The sequence below is a fragment of the Aethalodelphis obliquidens genome, unplaced genomic scaffold (assembly GCF_003676395.1).
Source record: "Aethalodelphis obliquidens isolate GAN/ISIS:26980383/991018 unplaced genomic scaffold, ASM367639v1 scaffold60, whole genome shotgun sequence".
In the NCBI taxonomy this organism is placed as follows: domain Eukaryota; kingdom Metazoa; phylum Chordata; class Mammalia; order Artiodactyla; family Delphinidae; genus Aethalodelphis; species Aethalodelphis obliquidens.
In genome coordinates, this window is record NW_020838004.1 from 3,676,038 (window position 1) to 3,697,328 (window position 21,291).

General features: G+C 47.3%; 1 protein-coding gene across 1 annotated transcript in view; it reads left to right on the forward strand.

Moving 5' to 3' along the window:
• The first annotated feature begins 500 nt into the window (after nt 1-500).
• The window catches only part of PANX1 (pannexin 1), a 35,741-nt gene continuing 14,950 nt past the window's right edge, over nt 501-21,291 (forward strand). Inside the window, exons 1-2 of the mRNA XM_027087749.1 lie at nt 501-996; nt 20,606-20,745. Coding sequence (XP_026943550.1) covers nt 816-996; nt 20,606-20,745 — 321 coding nt within the window. The 5' untranslated portion in view covers nt 501-815. The remainder of the gene's footprint in view (nt 997-20,605; nt 20,746-21,291) is intronic.

Here is a 21,291-nt window from a genome sequence, read left to right on the forward strand (position 1 = left end):
CACAGACACCTGAGACCTAGTCAGACGCAGGGCTCACCACCACTGACCCCGCGCCTCCCAGTCCCGCAGTGCTTCTGGAAGAGTCCAGCGTTCCCTCTTCCGCACCGGCTTGGTCTAATCCGCTCGATAGCCCTTTAGGGCCCCGTTGCTCTTTGAAGCGTTTGCACCTCCTTTTAACCTGATTCCGCCACGTAGAAATGTTGGGGGTGAGGCGTAAAAGGGGGCCATCCTGTCCACTGGGTAACAGGTCGCTTTCAGAAATGATTTCAAAAATCCCGGGTGCCAGGAAGTGGAGAGAATGAGGTTGGGAGAGGCGCGAGGATTTGACGAGGTACCGCTCGCCGGGAAGTTCCCTTTGCTGGGGGTGGATCCCAGTGTCGCGGGATGCTGCCGCGCCCACCCGCCCCGCGTCGCCTCAGCTTCCGGAAACTCCAAGTCGCCAGGGCGCAGCGGCAGAGCCGCGGCGAGGCTAGCGCTTTGTTCCGCGGTTGAGTCTCGCGCCCTCGGGCGCGCGCATCCCGGGGACCTGCGGGTGCGGCTCTGCCCCAGGCCCGCGGCGGAGGAGCAGGCGCGATCCCGTGCGCCCGAAGCAATCCCGGGACCCGCCAGGCCAGGCCCCCAGAGAAGACAGCTGCGGCGCTTCGAGACACAAAGACCAGTGGGATGTGGAAGCAAACGGGGAGCCGGCAAAGGGAAAGCGAAAGCCGCGGGCCCAGTCAGTAACCGGGTGAAGGCACCGCGCCGCTCTCCCGACGCCGGCGGTACCCGGGCCTGCCCTTGCGAGCCTTCCTGGCCCAGCCCCGTGCGCCGCAGCCATGGCCATTGCTCACCTGGCCACCGAGTACGTCTTCTCAGACTTTTTGCTGAAGGAGCCCTCGGAGCCCAAGTTCAAGGGGCTGCGGCTGGAGCTGGCCGTGGACAAGATGGTCACGTGCATCGCCGTGGGGTTGCCGCTGCTGCTCATCTCGCTGGCCTTCGCACAGGAAATCTCGATAGGTAAGGCCCGGGGACAGCGGCACCGGGGCGGGCTGGGCCGGCGTTATCAGAGGTGCCCGGGTCTCTGGCGAGAAGTGATTTAACCGCGCGTCCCTGGCGGTGCCCGCCGTTGTCATGGGCGTGAACGTTGGGAAGGAAGGTAGCCCGAGTTGATGGGCCGAAGCATTCTTTGTTCGCGTGCTCCCTTCCCCGCCCCCCCCTTGCTGTGGACCCTTCTCGCATCCCTGCTACCCATTTCTGTTCCCTGCTGCACACTGATCCCGGCTCTGGCTTAGTGTTCAAGTCCCACTCTTAAGACCGGCGCCGTTGTCACCAGATTTGCCTCTCTTTTCCCTCCCACACATTTCTGCGGTCACCCCAAATTTGTATCAGAGAAGCTCCCGAGTGGCTAATCGGAGGACGTGAAGAAAAGTAGCCCATGAAAAGTGCTTTCTCCCTTATCTTACATTTAGTTGATGTGTACTGAGACTTTAGCTCTGCAGGGTTGTGAGTGATGGAAAATAACTGCTCTTGGCCAGTATTAGAAGGGATACCCAAATCCTCTACCTGGACGGCCTTATTTTGAATGTGAGATGAACGAGCCCCTTCTTGTAAACTCTCCTTTATCCTAATAACATTTCTGTGAGATTCAGAGAGTCGGGTGGTTTGGTCAGGATCACGTGGCTAATAAGCCACTGGTCTTCCTCATCATCTCTTCTGACTTTGAGTGCAGGAGAGAGTGTCTGTGAGTCAAGAGGAAGGCCGTGTATGAGGCTAGACACAGCTCTGTGGGGACGGAGGCCGGTGGGGCTGGACAATGGGGAAAGCTTATGTGAAAGATTGGGCTGGCCCTGAGCCCCTGCCCGTGGGTGGGATTTGGATAAGCAGAGGTGAGACCTTTGCCAAGATTTTGGGATGTCAAAGAATGGTACCTGTTCCTGGAAGGAGAGAAACAGTGAGGAGTGTCCTAACTGAGGCAGGAGGATTAGTCAGGGTTCCTGGAATATGAGAGTGAATAAGGGCCTGGGTTAGTGAGAACAGAGGAGTACAGACTTGATGGTTTAAAAAGTGCAAAGTTGGGCTTCCCTGGTGGCGCAGTGGTTGAGAGTCCGCCTGCCGATGCAGGGGACACGGGTTCGTGCCCCGGTCCGGGAACATCCCACATGCCGCGGAGCGGCTAGGCCCGTGAGCCATGGCCGCTGAGCCTGCGCGTCCGGAGCCTGTGCTCTGCAACAGGAGAGGCCACAACAGTGAGAGGCCCGCGTACCGCAAAATAAATAAATAAAAAGTACAAAGTTATTATTTGAGCAGAGGCTGGACTGGTTGAAAACAGCTCTTCATAAGTAATAACCTGAGAGTACATGTAGGGTCTGTGAAAGAGGGGAGTTGGAGCTAGGGAGGATGCCATAAAGATGAGGCATCAGTTGAGGTCTTGTGCGAGGGTGGGTGCCAAGACTAGAAGGGAAAGGATGGGAAATTTCCAAGATCAAGGAGTAATAATCCACTCTTCGGCCCCTAGCTTTTCATCGGCCACAAAGGGCCGAGACTGATCAGAGGTATCAGAAAGGCTGCAGGTCTGGGTGATTGGAGAATGATATTGATGGAAATGGTGACGTTGAAGGAAGAGTTGGTTAGAAAAAGGTTACAGTGAGTTGATTTTGTGATCCACACCACTAACTTGGCAGGAAGCCGCCAAATTCATTTTGGAAGGTAGTCTTCAGTTTTCCTTGTCATTGGGCAGGCATAGATATAGTCAAGACTTTCCCTCCGCCTTCCAGATGGCCGGGAGTTGAGCCTTCCGGTTGGAAGGAAAACCACCAAGTAGCATGGGTCCTGGAGATAATCTTTCCCTTCAGCAAATGCTTCTTGAGTACCAGCTGTGGGCTGGACCCAGTGCTGGGCACTGAGGACCCAGGAGTCAGGGAGCCATGAACCCTGTCATGGGGGAGCAGCCATCTGATGCCAGGAGGGCGGACTGGTTACCGTTCATGATGAGCCCCGTTCAGTTGCCCCACTTGACTTATAAGCATAGGTTGTATTGCAAGTACCTCAAATTTCCTTTTGCAGTCATTTCCTTTCGCAGTATTTTTAGGCAAGGAAGAAGCTGTGTTTGAAATGTTGAAAGGCTCAGTGGAAGGTGGATGAGTGTCATTCCATGTGGCTGCATGGACCACATGAATGTCGCCATATGGTAGGTGCAGGAGACCAGAGTTCTGTGCCACAGAAGGACCTTCATTTCTACCACACCTGTCCCCAGATGCCTCTAGAGGTGCAGCCCCTTTCCCCTGGAGGTGCATCTATATGGAGAGAGAGCTAGTGAGTTAGTTTAGGAAATAGCTGAGTGACAACTCTGTGTAGAATACAAGCATAATTAGGCTACATGGCCTTCAGACTCTGAAATTCTAGGAGTATTTATCTAAATTGTTGAAGAAACTAATTCCCTAAGCGTGCTACTTTTCAACAGACCAGACTCTGAATGGGATGCTTATTCTTGGGGTCTTTTGATGGGTCAGCAGTACCCTTGGCCTAGGGCTACTCAGGACCTGGGACCGAGATGTCCTCCCTCAGGGACTGCTTTGACTCTCTGGTGCCCTAGCCTGGTATCTTAGGAGACGCTGGGAGAGCAGAGCTCCTATCTCCCACCAGGATGCTTCATGCCCGGTGCCAGGGTGGCTGGACCAGATGAGCAGCAGGGGCAGCCACTGGACCCCTGGGGAAGGGTGTCTGGTCCGCCCAGGGAGCCTTCTCTCCCTGCTGCCCTCCCAGCAGGCAGCTGTAGTTCTGGACAGAGGGACTTGGTCCCTTAGGGTTAGCTCTGCTCTGCTGCTGTCATTACAGGGCAGGCGCTGGGCCAGCCCCAGTGAGCCAGGGGACAGAGAGAGCTGCAGCTGCTTCCAATGCTGTCAGTTCCCAGTTCCCCTCTTGTTTCCTCCGAGTCAGCAGCCAGGTGGCTTAAGTCATCTGCTCTGTCGTGGCTGCTGTAGGCACATCTTGGGAGATGTGTTCAGGCTGCCCTTCAGCATGTACCAGGTGGCAAAGCTGATTCTTCTCTTCAGGAGTGTCTATAAGAATGGGCTAATACTTAGGGTCTCAGGGCAAAGGTCCCAAAACAGCACATCCTCAGCTCACGTTTAAAGGCAAAGCACCAAGGGAGCCTCCTGGTCCCTTTCCAGAAAGATGCCTGCTATCCAGAGAGGCTACTGATACATACATGTTTTTCTTTGTTAATTTTTTTTTTGGTACTTTATTGTACAGATAGTACCTAAATACCTTCTCATGGTAAAGGATTCATAAACCTCCTTCACTATGTGTACAGGTGAACACCGTGGACACTGGACAGACATAAAATCCCCTTTCTCTGCATTAATATAACGTATACACATTTGTTTTTAACCAAACTGAGTCACATCATAGTGGTTTGCATTTTCCTGCTTAGTATGGAAAGCACACTGTGTGGAAAGGTGTGGGAAGCCTTCTGTGTCAGTACAGAGGTGTCACCTCACTGGTTTTTGTTGTTGTTGTTGTTGTTTTTGCGGTACGCGGGCCTCTCACTGTTGTGGCCTCTCCCGTTGCGGAGCACAGGCTCCGGACGCACAGCCTCAGCGGCCATGGCTCACGGGCCCAGCCGCACCGCGGCATGTGGGATCCTCCCGGACCGGGGCACGAACCCGCGTCCCCTGCATCGGCAGGCGAACTCTCAACCACTGCGCCACCAGGGAAGCCCTACCATGGTGCTTTGTATGGGGCAGATAGTTTATAAAAGTTTATCGGGAGCCATTGCTGGGAGCTCTGCAGGCACACTCGATACCTCCCCGTTGTTCTGGGATGTTGGAGCTGATTTGGGAAGGCCCCAAGCTGGCTGCATTCAGCGGTTCTGCTCTGGGGCTCCACGGTCTCGTGGAAGCCCGGCCTGGAGCAGTGGACTGTCAGGAAGGCTGTGCCTGGCAGGGGTGGGCCGGGTCCATGCCTGGTCCAGGGTAGACCCCAGCAGCCGGCTCTCATCGCCTGGCACAGCAGGAAGCCCTGTCCGCTGAGGGCCTGGGAGAAGCTGCAGCTCTGGAAGGGCCTGGCCGGGGCCCTGCAGGTGACCAGCCAGAGGGGTTGGTGTCCAGAGGGAAATGTTGCCTCTCCCCTCTGCACTTAGGCAGTTGCTTCTAATGCCTTCCTTCCCCTGCTGTCCTTAGGAGCGATGTTAATAGCTGCTGCGTGTACGTGCACACACACGCGTACGTTTTCATTAAGACTTTACTTTTTTAGAGCAGTTTTAGTTTCACAGCAAAATTGAGGGGAAGGTACAGAGATTTGCCATATACTCCCTGCTCCCACACATGCACAGCCTTCTCTGTTATCAACATTCCCCACCAGAGTCGTACATTCTGTGGGTTTGGAAAAGTGTATAATTATCCATCATTATGGTATCATGTGGAGTATTTTCACTGCCCTCAAAATCCTCTGTGCTCTACCTATTCAACCCTCACCTGTATAACCCTTGGCAACCACTGGCTTTTTTACAGTCTCTATAGTTTTGCCTTTTCTGCAATTTCATACAGTTGGAATCATGCAGTACGTAGCCTTTTCAGAGTGGCTTCTTTCACTTAGTAACATGCATTTAAGATTCCTCCATGTCTTTTCATGGCTTGGTAGCTGTTTCTTTTTAACACTGAATAATATTCCATTGTCTGGATGTACCACAGTTTATTTTTCCATTCACCTACTAAAGGACGTCTTTGGTTGCTTCCAAGTTTTGGCAGTTACGACCAAAGCTGTAATAAACATCCATGGGCAGGTTTTTGTGTGGACATGAGTTTTCAGGTCCTTTGGGTAAATACCAAGGAGCACATTTGCTGTAAAAGTACGTTCAGTTTTGTAAGAAGCTACCAAACTGTCTTCCAAAGTGGCTGTACTACTTTGCAGTCTGACCAGCAGTTAATGAAAGTTCCTATTGCTCCACATCCTTGCCAGCACTTGGTGTTGTCCGTGTTCCAGATTTTGGCCCTTCTAATAGGTGTGTACTGGTATCTTGTTGTTCCATGTGCTTATTTTCTATCTGCATACCTTCTTGGGTGAGGTGTCTGTTAAGATCTTTGGCCCATGTTTTGAGTTGTTTGCTTCTTATTGTTGAGTTTTAAGAATTTTTTGTATATGTATTTTTTATTTGAGGTATAGTTGATTTACAATGTCGTGTTAGTTTCTGGTGCACAGCAAAGTGATTCAGCGATATATATATTCTTTTTCAGATTCTTTTCCATTATAATTTACTACAAGATATTGAATATACAGGAGGACCTTGTTGTTTATCTATTATATATATAGTAGTTTGTATGTGCTAATCCCAAACTCCTAATTCATCCTCCCCCCCACCCCACCGTGCTCCCCTTTGGTAACCATAAGTTTGTTTTCTCTGTGTATGAGTCTGTTTCTGTTTTATAGATAAGTTCATTTGTATCATTTTTTTAGATTCCCCATGTAAGTGATATTATATGAAATTTGTCTTGCTCTGTCTGACTTACTTCACTTAGTATGGTAATCTCTAGGTCCATCCATGTTGCTACAAATGACATTATTTCATTCTTTTCTATGGCTGAGTAATATTCTATTATGTATATATACACCACATCTTCTATATCCAAGGAATTCTTTGTATATATTTAATAACAGTCCTTTATCACATGAAGCCACCATATATTGACGCTGCCTGTGTGCTAGGTCCTTCTAGCATGATATTTTTCCCAGCAGAAATTCTTCAAAACAGGTGTATATTTTAATTCTGGGGAGACTGTGGAATATTGGTTAAGATGTGAGTCTGGAGACAGACTGCCTGGGTTCCAATCCTGGTGCATCACACATACACTGTGACACACTGGGCAAGTTCCATAATTTCTCTGTGCCCCAGTTTCCTCATCAATAAATGGGGTAATAGTAAAACCTATCTCACAGGGTGGTGAGAATTAAATGCATTAACACACGTGAGCCCTAGAACCATATCTGGGACATAGTAACCTTACAGTAAAGGTTAGCTGCTAAACACGCCCCAGTACTGTATGACTCTGACAGATGAGGAACTGAGGCCAGTAGAGGCCAGATAACGTGCTCAAGGGCACACAGAGCAGAGCTGGACTGTAGCTTTGATTCTGAAGCCTGAATTCTCGGGCACTGCTGTGTCCTCTGCCCTCTCCCTGTCCTGTGCATGAGGAAGAGTGCACTGAAAGCAGAACAAGCTTGTACCCAGCACAGAAGCTACTAGTTTGTTCTGAGTGTCGGCCCTGCTGCCACGGGATCATCCTCCCCACTCTTGGGACCATCTTCCCCACTCCTGGCTTTCTTGCTGGGGAGGGTGCCTTCTCTGTTAGAATCATGGCCAGCACTGCAGCCTCAGCAGGGCATCAGGACCATGGGTGCATGAATTACAGCCCTAAGCATATTAAAACACAGTCCCTCCACCCATCCTGCCACACCTCCTTGCCATTATCATAGCATCAAGTCTAGACTTTGCAGCATGTCATCCCAGGACGTCCTTTATCTGATTCCCAGCTGGACTCTGTTCCAGGCACAGTGCTGTGCTCCCCTTCGTAATATGCGGTGAACTTTAAAGACTCCGAGCCTTTCTCATGCTCTTTCCCAGCCTGGGTTTTCTCCTCTCCTCCCTTCAAGTATGAAAGTCTGCCATGACTCAGCCATTACCTTATGCAATTTTTTTGTTTGTTATCATTAGTGGTTCATATTCTTGGCCTCCTCCTGCACTGCAAGCTCTTGGAGGACAGGGACCACGCTTTCTTTGTCTTTGAATCCCCCGTGGTATCATGCCCAATAAATGCTTCTTGGGTGGAGTGCAACGCCATCGAGGTCTGCATACCTTCGGGAGAACAGCTGTGCTCTGTTGTACCATAAGAGAAACAGAAGGAACAGCCCTTGGGGAGAGCAAGGTCCTTGGCTTTTTTTGGTACGCTGCTGGCACAAAAGCTCTGTGACATTAAATACCAAATTTAGACACTCAAGGCCTGCTACAACACAATAGGATTTCTTTGTTGCAGGAACTACAAGATCTAGCTCTTAAAAGGCAACTTTGAGGGAGAGGTGATACAAAAGGACTTAACAAAGTTGGGTCTGGTTTTAGGCTGGGGCCCTGTTAAATCTCAAATCCCGATTATCCAAGGCCTGCTTTCACAATGCATATGTTCAAGATTTATAGAAGATAAGACAAACAGGTAAACCAGTAAGAACGGTGAAATTCAAATAATTATAAGTGCACTGAAGAAAATAATACAGGATGTGACAAAGGAACCGTATACCTTTGTATCTCCAGAGCTTACCATGGTGCGCCCGCTGCATAGAAATAAAAACAGCTACCATTTATTGAGTTCTTACTATCTGCTTGCACTGTGGTAGATATTTCATTAATCTTTATAGGAATTCTATGAGGTTTTGCAAACAAGAAATATTAGGTTCAGAGAGGTTAAGTAACTTACTAGCAAGTAAAAGAGAAAACTTAATAACTATTGGATATAATGGGATCTTAAAGCAATATTCAGGAAATAAAGATTCTAGAACCTCTTCTTATAGATGTACCTAATTTTTTCCCTTTAGGCTAAAATCCCTTCCCCACTCCTAACTGGACTTCCATGTTGTTTCACACAAATTAGGCCTCTGGCCCTTTCCTGCTCTGCTTGTGTTACTGGCTGGCCTTGCTGTCCACAGCGCCCGTCCTTCTCCACTCTGCCCCCGCCTCCACCTTCTCTTTCCCCTGGTCACTTGTTCTCAGGGTGTCATCATATTGGGGAAAGAGGAGGGCCACACACTTGGGATTGATTGGAACCTACACCAAGTATTAGCTGTCTGCCTCTGGAAGTTGCTTAACCCCTCTGAGCCTCTGTTTCCACATCTGACAAATGACACTAAATGATAACGAGTTCACAGTTCTTTTATTCGATTGAGTGAGAGCATCTAGTTCCTATCTACTCGTAGTATTTAGTAAATGACATCTGTCCTTGGTGATTCTGTGATGGAAAGTAGCTTATGTGTGATTAGCGTATAGGGAATACAGTATCATGTGTGAGTCACATCGGTTCCTATACGTTTTTTCAGCATGTGAGTGATTTGTGCCACCAAAGAAGATCTGGATGAAGCAAGCTTCAGAGGAATATGGCGCACACGATGCCCATTAACCCCACGCTCTTCCTCTTGGCTGCACGTTGGTCAAATGCCCTGTTCCGGAGGTGCTATCGGGCGGTTCTGTCTGGTCCTTGTGTGTTTCACTTTTTTACTTGGGTGCATAACTCAGCAGCCTTTCTTACACACCCTCCATCACACTACTGTGTTTTTTGTTTTTTTGCGGTACGCGGGCCTCTCACTGTTGTGGCCTCTCCCGTTGCGGAGCACAGGCTCCGGACACACAGGCTCAGCGGCCATGGCTCACGGGCCTAGCCACTCCGCGGCACGTGGGATCTTCCCAGACCGGGGCATGAACCTGTGTCCCCTGCATCGGCAGGCGGACTCTCAACCACTGCGCCACCAGGGAAGCCCACACTACTGTGTTTTTAATCAGGATTGTTGCTGTTTGATTAGTGCTCAAAGTACAAAATCTGCACAGACTTGGAGTGATCTGCCTCAATCCTATATACTCCATAGCTCTGTTATTTTAGTGATTTTGCAGAATACGACTTTTTTTTTTAAATACACAAATTGTATTATAGCAGAGGAGTTTGTATTAATTTCCCTTTTTACCTTTCATCTACCTTTTGTGTTAATCTTCATTTTATAGAAGCAAAACCTTTGCCCTGGACCAGGCTAGGACCTAGAGGTGATGGAAGAGACTTCAGGCAGACGTGTGCTGTGACTATTTCTTCATACTCTCTCTCACCTGGACTATTTTTTTTAATTTGTGTTATCGTTATTTTTATGTTTATTATTTTTAAATTAATTCTTATTAGAGTATAGCTGATTTACAATGTTGTGTTAGTTTCTGCTATACAACAAAGTGACTCAGCTATGCATATACACATATACACTCTTTTTTAGATGCTATTCCCATATAGGTCATTACAGAGTATTGAGTAGAGTTCCCTGTACTATACAGTAGGTTCTTATCAGTTATCTATTTGATATATAGATTCTGTTCCCATATAGGTCATTACAGAGTACTGAGTAGAGTTCCCTGTACTATACAGTAGGTTCTTATTAGTTATCTGTTTGATATATAGTAGTGTGTATATGTCAGTCCCAATCTCCCAATTTATCCCTCCCCCCCTTCCCCCTTGGTAACCATAAATTTGTTTTCTACATCTATGACTCTACTTCTGTTTTATAAATGTTTTTAGATTCCACATGTAAGCGGTATCATATTTGTCTTTCTCTGTCTGACTTACTTCACTCAGTATGACAATCTCTAGGTCCATCCATGTCGCTGCAAATGGCATTATTTCATTCTTTTTTATGTCACTTGGACTATTGCAATAGATTCCTGACTGGTCTCTACTTCGGTTCTTGACCCTGAATGGCCAGTTTTTGACATAGCATCCAGAGTGAACCTTTTAAAATGACTACCAGAAGATGTCTTTGCTTTAAAAATTCTGAAATTATTATTATTATTTATTTATATTTTTGGCTGCATTGGGTCTTCGTTGCTGCGTGCGGGCTTTCTCTAGTTACAGCGGTGGGTGCTACTCTTCATTGTGGTGCACAGGCTTCTCCTTGCGGTAGCTTCTCTTGTTGTGGAGCACAGGCTCTAGGTGCGCAGGCTTTAGCAGTTGCAGCACACGGGGCCCAGAGCGTGGGGCTTCAGTAGTTGAGGCGTGCGGGCTCAGTAGTGCACGGGCTTAGTTGCTCTGCAGCATGTGGGATCTTCCCGGACCAGAGATCGAACCTGTGTCCCCTGCATTGGCAGGCGGATTCCTAACGACTGTGCCACCAAGGAAGTCCCTAAAAGTTCTGAAATTATTTTGTGTGAATTTTTAGGATTGAGCCAATGAGTAACTATGTTGATGTATTTGGGAGCTGAGGGTCTAAATGAAAGAAGGATACAAACATGGAATGAGGGAAGACAAGGAAGATCCCAGTGGTGTTGGATTGGAATTAGAAGTCTCATCATAAACTCACACACACACACAGACACACACAAATAGATTTCCTATCTGTGTCTGTTGAAAGGGCCGGGGAGCAATGACATCTCAGTAGCAGTGAGCACAGCTAGCATCCAAATCTTCGTTTTAAAATTTTATTACTGGGACTTCCCTGGTGGCGCAGTGGTTAAGAATCCGCCTGCCAATGCAAGGGACACGGGACACAGGTTCGAGCCCTGGTCCGGGAAGATCCCACATGCTGCGGAGCAACTAAGCCCATGCACCACAACTACTGAGCCTGCGCTCTAGAGCCTATGAGCCACAACTACTGAGCCTGCGTGCTGCAACTACTGAAGCCGGCGAGCCTAGAGCCCGTACTCCGCAACAAGAGAAGCCACCGCATGAGAAGGCTGCACACTGCAACGAAGAGTAGCCCCCCACTCGCCACAACTAGAGAAAGCCCACGCGCAACAACGAGGACCCAGTGCAGCCAAAAATTAAATAAATAAATTTATTAAATTTTTTTTTTTTTTTTTTTTATTACCGACTAAAGGAACTGAAGGTTCGTTGGAGAAATGGCCAATTGTAGGGCTGGGGCAGGGAAAGTACAAGATAAGCCCAGAACATTTTATGCCAGGAAGTATGGAAGTGCTCAAAACCAAAGGGAACATATTAGGTACAGGAGCTAGTTTGAAACAATTTAAGCATCAAAATAAATAAAAGTAACGGATTATAAAATATTGAAAAATGAAAGACTACCTGAGTCCATGTTTATGCTAAAAAAGAAAAAAATGTGGGGAAGGTGAAGTTCATTTTTGTAGTAAAATGCCAGCTAATAAATGTAGAGGGAAGAATAAAGTTGGAAAATCTTCACTTTGTAACCACAGTTGAAGTATTTGATTCACCACTGGATGAAAGCTTGTTGGGGAACAGAATACTTACAGTCTAGGAGGGTCGTCTCCCCATAGACCACTTATTTCTCAAGGGAAAAAGCCACTTTTACAGCAGAGCCCTGGCAGAAGACACCTTAACCAAGTGACCATCATAGGTGACATTACCTGTCATGGGGGAAACTGTTGTCAGGCGCCTCCGGGGGTGTCCTGTGGATGACCAACAACCCTTCCCTTATTGGGATCCCTGCCAATAATGCAGAACCTAGATCAGAGTATGGAGAAACAATGAACAAACACAAATGAAGGGGTGTCGCACAAAACAGAGGGCCAGTGCTCTTCACACGTTAGGGTCTTGAATGACAGAGAAGGGCTGTGGAACCCTCCCAGGATAAAGCAACTAGAGAGATATGACATCTGAATGCACTGTGTGTGATGCGGGATTGGATCCTGAGTAGAGGGAAAAAAAAAAAATTGCCGTAAAGGATAGTTCGGGAAATCTGAATATAGATAGCAGTAGTGTTTTCGTTTTTTTGTTGCTGCTTTTAATTTGGTAATTGGACTGGGTTATGTAAGAGAATATCTTATTTTAGAAGATACACACTTTGAGAGGAAAGGGTCATAACCTCTACAAGTGGTTCAGAAAAAAGGTATATGTTATACATACATGTGTATAAAAGGAGGATGTGTGGCAGAATGTTGACCATGTAGTATTTCATTGTAATATTTTTTATGGTGATGCTGTATTTTATGTTTACAAATTTTATTTATTTTTTCCAGTTTTATTGAGCTGTAATTGACACATAACACTGCATAAGTTTAAGGTGTGCAACATAATGAATTGATATATGTACCTATTGTGAAATGATCACCACAGTAAATTTCATTAATATCATCACCTCAAATAGTTATATTTTTTTTTCTTATGATGAGAACTTTAAAGATCTACTTGCTTAGCTTTCAAATATACCATACGGTGTGGCTAACTATAGGCACTGTGCTGACATTACATCCCAGAATTTATATATCTTATAACTGGAAGTTTTTACCTTTTGGCCACCTTTACCCATTTCCCTCACCCCACCATGCCTGGCCTCTGTCAACTACCAATCTGTTTTCTGTCTCAGTGAGTTCAGTTCTATTAGATAACACATATAAATAAGATCAGAAGTATTTGTCTTTCTCTGTCTAATTTATTTCACTAAACATAATGCCCTCAAGGTCCATCCATGTTGACACAAATTGCAGGATTTCCTTCTTTTTTATAGCTGAATATCGCTGTAATATTCTTGTAACTTTTCTATAGGTCTGAAGATAATTCAAAATAAAATGTTTAATTTTAAAGAAGAGATGAGGTAAACAAAGCAAAATGTCAATATTGTTTTAAACCCCTAGGTATCTGTTATATTATTTTCTGTAATTTTTTGTATGTTTGAACTAGTTAATCTCAGATGATAAAAATTTTTTTTTTTAATTAATTTATTTATTTATTTTTGCTGTGTTGGGTCTTCGTTTCTGTGCGAGGGCTTTCTCTAGTTGTGGTAAGCGGGGGCCACTCTTCATCGCAGTGCGCGGGCTTCTCACTATCGCGGCCTCTCTTGTTGCGGAGCACAGGCTCCAGACGCGCAGGCTCAGTAGCTGTGGCTCACGGGCCCAGTTGCTCCGCGGCATGTGGGATCTTCCCAGACCAGGGCTCGAACCCGTTTCCCCTGCATTGGCAGGCGGATTCTCAACCACTGCGCCACCAGGGAAGCCCGATGATCAAAATTTAAAAAGAAATAATATTTAAATACATTGAGTACTTTTTTTTGCATCTTTACTAGAACATTAAGTTCTCATATCTTTTTTCCCTGGTACCCGGGTCATTGAAACTTTATTCACTGGACAGTTGTCAGATTCTACATTGGATTAATACAAGTTCTTCTTTTGTGTGGTCTAGACGTTCTGGATGTACTAAGGAACTGGATTCTCCACCTCAGGAGAGCGACACTTCAGACTGCCGCTTAGTTGTCTAGTCTGTTCTTCTGGGTATAGTGCTGGCCTCGTGGTTCCTTCAAGCAGCGGTCTCTGTCTAGCTCCCTTTTCACTTCCGCTCTTGCACTTAGCAGGCTGTGTAATATTATATTGTTTATGCCATCATTCTTGACTGAATTAAAGGAGCCCTGCAGTTTCCATCGGAGGCTCGCCACCTTAACCTATGTTCCCTTGGCTTTCTGCCCTGTAGTCACAAGTCCTGGACCACGTGGTCCAGGCTGTTATTCCCCTCCATACGTGAGAGCACTGTGCACTGATGGGCCTTTGTCTAAAGCAGAAAACTATTAATGCAGAAATGCCAAACAGTTTATTGTTTGGGATGGGTAGTGAAGTATCTGGGGACTCCTTGGCACTCATTTAGAAGATAACACTAGATTATGCCCATTTTATCAAGGAGCAGATATTAGCTCTGGTTGGGTTGTCTTTAAAAGCCAGGCTTAGCTGTGGGAAAAAAGAGAACTGGTGAATTAACTTGGTTTAAAGGAAAAGAAAACTATCATTCCAATTCAGTTTTTTCAGTTTGGGCTACAGAGAGTACTTATATATTTTCACACTGGTTTAAAACACCTGTGCCCTGGGGTCAGTTCCCGCAAAGCAAAAGTGAAGGCAAGAATGGACCATTTGGAACTTTATTTATTTGCTTGTGTTTGAAGCTAGAGGTTGGTTTGAAGTCGCCTGGAGAGGTGAAAGGGGAGGAATTTGTTTCTGTTTTAGAGAGAGAAGTAGTCCTGAGATTCTTGGAATTTTACTCTATTTTATCAGGGTTGGGCTCTCTGAGTATATGGCAAGAAGCGATCCTTTGGGACAGACTTCATTTGGTCTTATGTTGGTGTCGAAGGTGCTTGAAACAGATTCAGGCCTGTTTCATCCTTATGAGTTCTTGTTACTATTTCACGTTTATTTTTAAGCGCTGACCACTACCCATCTCTTTCTCTACCACACAATCAGGGTCCCTTTCTATGTGATTATTCCCATTGAACTTGAGAGTTTATAATACAGTTGTTTTCAGTTTTTTTGGCAACCTTAAAATATAGCAAGAACTTTCAAATTCAGTGCTTCATAGGTTGTATTATGACCTACCTGGATCCCCTGGGTATGTGTATATATATGTGTGAATGGTGTATATATATGTGTGAATGGTATCATTTACATTAAAGTGAAATAGAACTGAGTTTCAGTTTTGCAAAATAAAAACATTTTGCAAAGTTTTAAAATATTCTATCGATAGTAATGACTGCTGTGTTCCCTTTCTGCCTCCCAGAAACAGCAAGCCCAGGGCTTACTGTTTTGTTCAAAGAAACTTTCCTGTCTCCCTCCTTCTCTTTCGACCTTCTCTGACCCAACTTTCTTCAATAACCTGTGCTTCTTGCCTCCTCTTCCTCGTGTTTGGAAGGTAAAGATGGAAACCTGGGTTGATACCCCATCTCTATAACGCACTAGTCACGAAATCCTCACTTTCCCCATTTTAAAATGGGGTCAGAGTACACAGCAAGGGGTGGTTCCCTTTTCTTGCTTCTGCTGCCCCTTCACTCTCTTCACTGTGCTGGTTACCAGGTTAGAATCTCTTCCGTTTGAAAATTCCTCTAATGTCCTCCCAGGCAGTTAACTAGATCTTTCTATTGGTGTGTTGTTAAACTTGCGATTTTGGTGAGTTGCATTAACTTCTCAGGAAGGCTGATTCCTGCGCTACCCTCACAGTTGCATGTAGCATTTAAATGCAGAAGCAACGCAGATAACCTATTCCCACACAACACCCGGGGAGGGAGGATGCATATGTTTGTCAGAAGATGCTAGGGGCTGGCTCAGAACTCACAGCCCTTCAGATGTGGGCCCTCCTAACCAACTGGGTGATAATAATGAGAAGAATGAAAAGAAAGCTTATCAAAAAAAGAGGGACAGCAAAACGAGGCCAAAGCCCCTCTGGATGGGTCGGACCAGGAACAGAGAGCCTTGCACTAGCCTTGCACTAGCTAGTGTTGGTGCCACGGAGAAGCTGCTGGGCTGGCCCACCTCCCTGGCTCCCGTCCTGTCTCCCCTCAGGCTGTGTTACCCTCTGGTTCTCCACCAGCTGCGTCTGTGGTACAGGAACAGGTTTTAGCTGGGCTGACACTTAGGAGAAGGGGTGACCCGCGCCCTAGGCTCCAGACCGGGGCCCGGAGAGTGGGTGGAGGGATGTCTGTGACGTGGGTCACTTGTTAGCAGATGTTGCAGCTGCTGCCATGGAGCCCCCGGAGCACATGTTTCCTGCCCATCTTTCATTCTATCCGGCCAGACACATATGGAAAGCCCACAGCTCGGTCTGCACTCTCAGCTGGACAGAAGTGGTGGTATTGTTCTTGGTGTAAAGCCAAAACTTATTTCTTGGTTTCTGTACAGTTGTGAAAGGCGATGCAGATCTCACTTAAAGCTACTCCCTAGAAAGAAATGAGTGCCCTCCTTCAGCCAACATGCGGCAGAGCGGAGTGGAAAGGGCGTGGGACCCAGGCTGGAGGATCACTGTGGATTAGGGCCTCTGTTTCCTCAGCTGGGATAGTGGTATCTGACAGGGAGAGCTTGACTGTTAGTTGAGATACTACTTATCATAGTACTTGGGAACGTTTAAAGCACTCAGACAGGTGTTATTTATTTGATACAGGGTGCTCTATGAAGTTGAGAGGGAGGGAAGGAGGGACGGAGGGAGAGAGAGAGAGAGAGAGGGAGTGTGTGTGTGTGTGTGTGTGTGTGTGTGTGTGTGTTCACTCTGCTAGTCAAGAGTTGAGATATTACTAGAGGAGATAAGACGTGCATGTCTGTACTACATGGTTGAAGGTGATTCTCTGTCTCTGATGGCTTTAAAGGGCTCTGGGAGTTGAGTGGGGACAGTTTCATGCAGAGGGTGATATCTGAGCTGGGCTTTGAAGGATGGGCCATGGAGGTGGACATGGAGGGACATTGACTTTAACAAGAATTGGAGAGAGGGCCCCCCGGGCAGAGGGATTGATGTGAGGAAAGGCACAGATTTAGGAGCAGATGGGGCCTGTGCAAGCCACAGCAATAATTGGGTTGGACTGGAGCATCGGTTTGGATTTGTCTTCTGGGTGGCGGGGAACCAATGAAAAAACGTTGAGTCAAGGGAGTGTCAAGATCAGAACTGAGCTTGAGGGTCAGTGATCTGGCAACAGTTTAAAAAGGTGGACGAAGGAGACCAGAAGCTCTCCTTACTGGAAGACTGCTAGGAAAATATATAAAACACCTGTTTGCCTCCCAAAATTATTGGTTTTTTTCTTCCAGTTTTACTGAGGTATCATTAACAGACAGCACTGTATAAGTTTAAGGTGCACAGGGTAATGATTGGACTTACATGCATCCTGAAATGATCACCACAGTAAGTTTAGTGAACACCCATTGTCTCATACAGATACAAAATAAAAGGAAAAACAATTTTTCTTTGTGATGAGAACTCTTAGGATTTGCTCTCTTCACCACTTTCATATAGAACGTACAGCAGTGTTCATTCTATGTGTCATGTTGCACGTTACGTCCCTAACACTTATTTACCTTATAACCGGAAGTCTGTACATTTGACAGCCTTCATCCAGTTCCCCCGCCCCCCATCTTCCACCTCTGGTAACCACAAATCGGATCTCTTTTTCTATGAGTTTGTTTGTGAAGTACAATCGACCTACAACACTGTGCTAGTCCCTGGTGCGCAACATGGCGATTTCGACATTTTTATCCATCACAAAATCATCACCCCCCAATATCATTTTGAAGAGTAAATGACATAAAGGATGTGGAGTTAACATTTGGAGATGAATCACGATGGTCCAGGTCCCGAACATCCTAGCCGCATGGCTGCAGCTGAGCCTCCTGACATGTGCTTTTAGGCCAGGCTAGGCTGTCAGGCCCTGGGTGAAGGTGTAGGGCTGCACAGCCCAGCTCGGGCAGGTCCCGGCACCCTCCCGCTTGGACCTCCTGCAGGTCCCTCCCTTTACTCCTGCCCCTGCCTGGTTCTTGACTTCCTTTGTTTCCCGCTTCTGGCCTGGGAATATCCAATACCCGGGGCCTGATCTGCTCCTTTTCTCCGATTTGACCTTGACCCTTGCTAGGAAGCTCTGCCCATGCTGGTTAGTTGGAGTAACCGAGTGTTCAAACCACCCTGCTCCACCAGGCTCCTGGGACCTCCTCCAGCTCGGCCTTGTTGGAGTGACTGGTCCAGAGAGGAGCATTTTAAGAGACTGAGAGTTAGATACACATTCAAATTCTGATGCTACCACTGACTTCCTCTGGTGAGGGATCGCTGAATTACTGTGAGCTTCGGTTTCCTCCAGGGTAAAATGAAGATAAGACCCACCTATCTGTCTATTCCCTTCCCTCGATTTGGTTGTGAGGTTTAAATGAGGTAATGTAATGATTTAAAGGTGGCGTGGTGTCCTGTGAATATCGGTTGTCTTTTCTTCTCATCTTCCATTCCAGATGAAGAATATTTACTTAGGAGCTCAACGTGTGCTCAACCTCTGTCTGTAGACTCTGTTAAATTTCCTTTCTTCTTCGTTTGCAAAAGCTTTGGTGTGAAAAAATTGAGTTATTTATGCTCCAGCAGTTTCCATCACTGCCCTGGGGGAGGCCCCTGACGTCCCAGGACAACTCGAAGCACTTTTCCTATGGAAAGAAGGTTACTGGATGCTGGCTACATGCACGAGGACTACAGGCTGGACGGGTTTCCATGAAATCCTAACAGCATTGTCCCTTTTCAGGAGAACGTGTTTGGACAGCAGCTTGCCAGAAACCATCCATCTGTAACCTGGGGCCTGTCTGTCCTTCTTACAGTATCTGCTGTTTTATGCCCAGTAAGCCTTGGTGTCTGGACCTCATTAGAAGCATTTGGCAGAGGAATACTGATGCGAGAGCAGAGTGAGGCTAGCCCCGGGGTCCTGTGCTATCCTGATTGCTCTATTTTTTGTAAAACGTAGGAACTCAAGTTTAATGGGATAAGAGTTGGAAGGGACCTTAAATGTCTTTCCCACCCCCAACTCATATTTAAACCATTCCTGGTTGGCAAGAAGTTACCCTATTAGAGGATGCTTTCAGAAAGTGTGTGACTTTTCACAGTCGTCTCCAAGGGCTCTATCTGAGAAGTCCCTTCTTGACGTCTGTGGGCATAAAGGCACCTAATGAAGAAGAGGGGGTGCTCAGAACCTGGCCTGTTGCACCCCCTTCACCACAAGAATCTACTCTCCAGACAACATACCCATCACTACCCTCTCCTGTCACAAGTATAAAGGCCGACCCCTCACCAGAGGAGGGCGACCCTTTGAGGCTTTTTATGTCCCTCATAAAGGGACCAGGGAAGTCCAGCTCAGTGTCTTCCTACTGTCCTGTCCTCTCTGCAGGGTGGGAGGGAGAATGGTGGGCACCCCCTCCCCCATCTTTGAAGCTGTAACAGAATCTGCTAGCCACTTGGTACAGAAGGATGTGCCGTGTGCAACTGCCGGGAACCAGGTACATTACTCAGAATCTAGACATTAACGTCATCCCCATTTGGAGATCCCTGGCTTTGTAAGTAAGTGACCTGAGGTCACCCGGCTGCGAGGGTCAGAGTTAGGTTTAGATGCAGCTAACGTCAGAGCCCAGGCACTTGGCACTCTCCCACTGTGCAGGCTGTGGAAGAGAGTGTGTCAGCTGTCCCCCAGCAGCTGGTCCCTGTGCCTGGAAGTGACACATGTTCCTGTACCTGCTTGATGGGGCAGGGGAGTGGGGCTGGGCTCAGGGCTGTCAGGACAGGCTCAGCGCCAGGCCCTCTGCCTACTGGCAAGGAGGGGAGACACGGCTTCAGCCCTGCACCCTGAAAGTCCTACTGGCCTGTTTTCCACGATGGCCCATGTGAGTCGGGAGGCACTCAGGGGCATGAAGAATCTTCCAGGTAGTAACGGTAGCCTTTGCGGAGCGATGTAGTTCTCAGTTTGCAGAGGAGAAAACCGAGGTCCAGAGCTCCTTCCCGGAAGAGCAAGTTAACGGCAGAGCCTCGAGTGGGACCCAGCTGTCCTGGTTTCCCATCCTGCGCCCATCTCCCTGCCTGCAGGCTCGCAGTTTGGAGCATCTGCCTCCTGAATGGAAACCACTTGGACTGCAGTTTGGGCCTGTGCCTTCTTTTTTCTTAGAGGAGTTGGAAAACGGTCGATTTGCCGTCCAGTGGTGTATTACCAAATGTTCCATCAGCATTCTCATCCTCAGGCTGGATGTCCTTTGTTTCTTTGCTCTAAAAAGGACTCCTTTTCTGGTTCAATTTTCTGCATTGACTCTCCTCCTCGCTTCCTACTCCCCGCCCTATAGCCCTCTCCTTTCTCTCAATCCTCACCCCAAGTGAAACCAACTCAGCGTGTTTCCTTTGCACTTTTCCTTTATGATGGTTTCACTTCTTTCAAGGGTTTCTCCCCACCTGAGCCCAAGCTGCTGTCACGACCAGTGTTGGCCAGAAAGCTCGCAAATATTCAGCTTTACTGCAGACTCGGGGGTTTGGTTTTGGTGCTGGCCTCGCTCCTGTAGTGGTGTTCGGTGACTTAGCAAACACCTGAAAGTCTGAGGCAGGGAGGGAGGGATTATGGGTGGGGCAGGAGGGGTCCAGACACCTGCACTTTCATTTACTTGGAACAATCTGTTTTTGCTTCTCAGGTACCCAAATAAGCTGCTTCTCCCCCAGTTCTTTCTCGTGGCGTCAGGCCTCCTTCGTGGACTCTTATTGCTGGGCAGCCGTCCAGCAGAAGGACTCCTTGCAGGGTGACTCTGGAAACCTTCCATTGTGTCTGCATAAGGTAACTGGGGACATTGCAAATCTCACCTGTTTGCTTTATAGACGCGGGAACTGAGGCCCAGAGAGGCTGCACCAGTCCAAAGCCACATGGATGCATGTGGCCAACCAGGGCTGTAACTCAGATCGTAAAACTGTAGCACATTAAAATCAGAAGGAACCTCAGAGATTACTTGGTCCAGCACCTTCCTTGAGGAGATGGGAAACTGAGGCGCTCCTTGATTTCAGCTCCATAGTGGCCGGCACCTCATGTGTCTCGGTGGCCTTTCTACCCTTGATGCCCAGCGGTGTCAACCATATGAGGCTCTCAGTACATTTTTTTATGCCTCAGTGAGCTTTGTTAGAGAACAGCAGAGTTGGGACTCAGAGCTTCGGCCAGCTCCTATTCCACCACACACAGGGTCTCTTGGAAAAAGTAAGGACCAACGTAGAGGTCAGTAGCTTCCAGCGCATGTGTTACTGCAGCATCGAGAAGCCCAGGGATGATTCCATCTGGGGGTATTCATCGCAGCACAGCTTTTGGAATACATGCCTTTGCTTTCTGATGGGT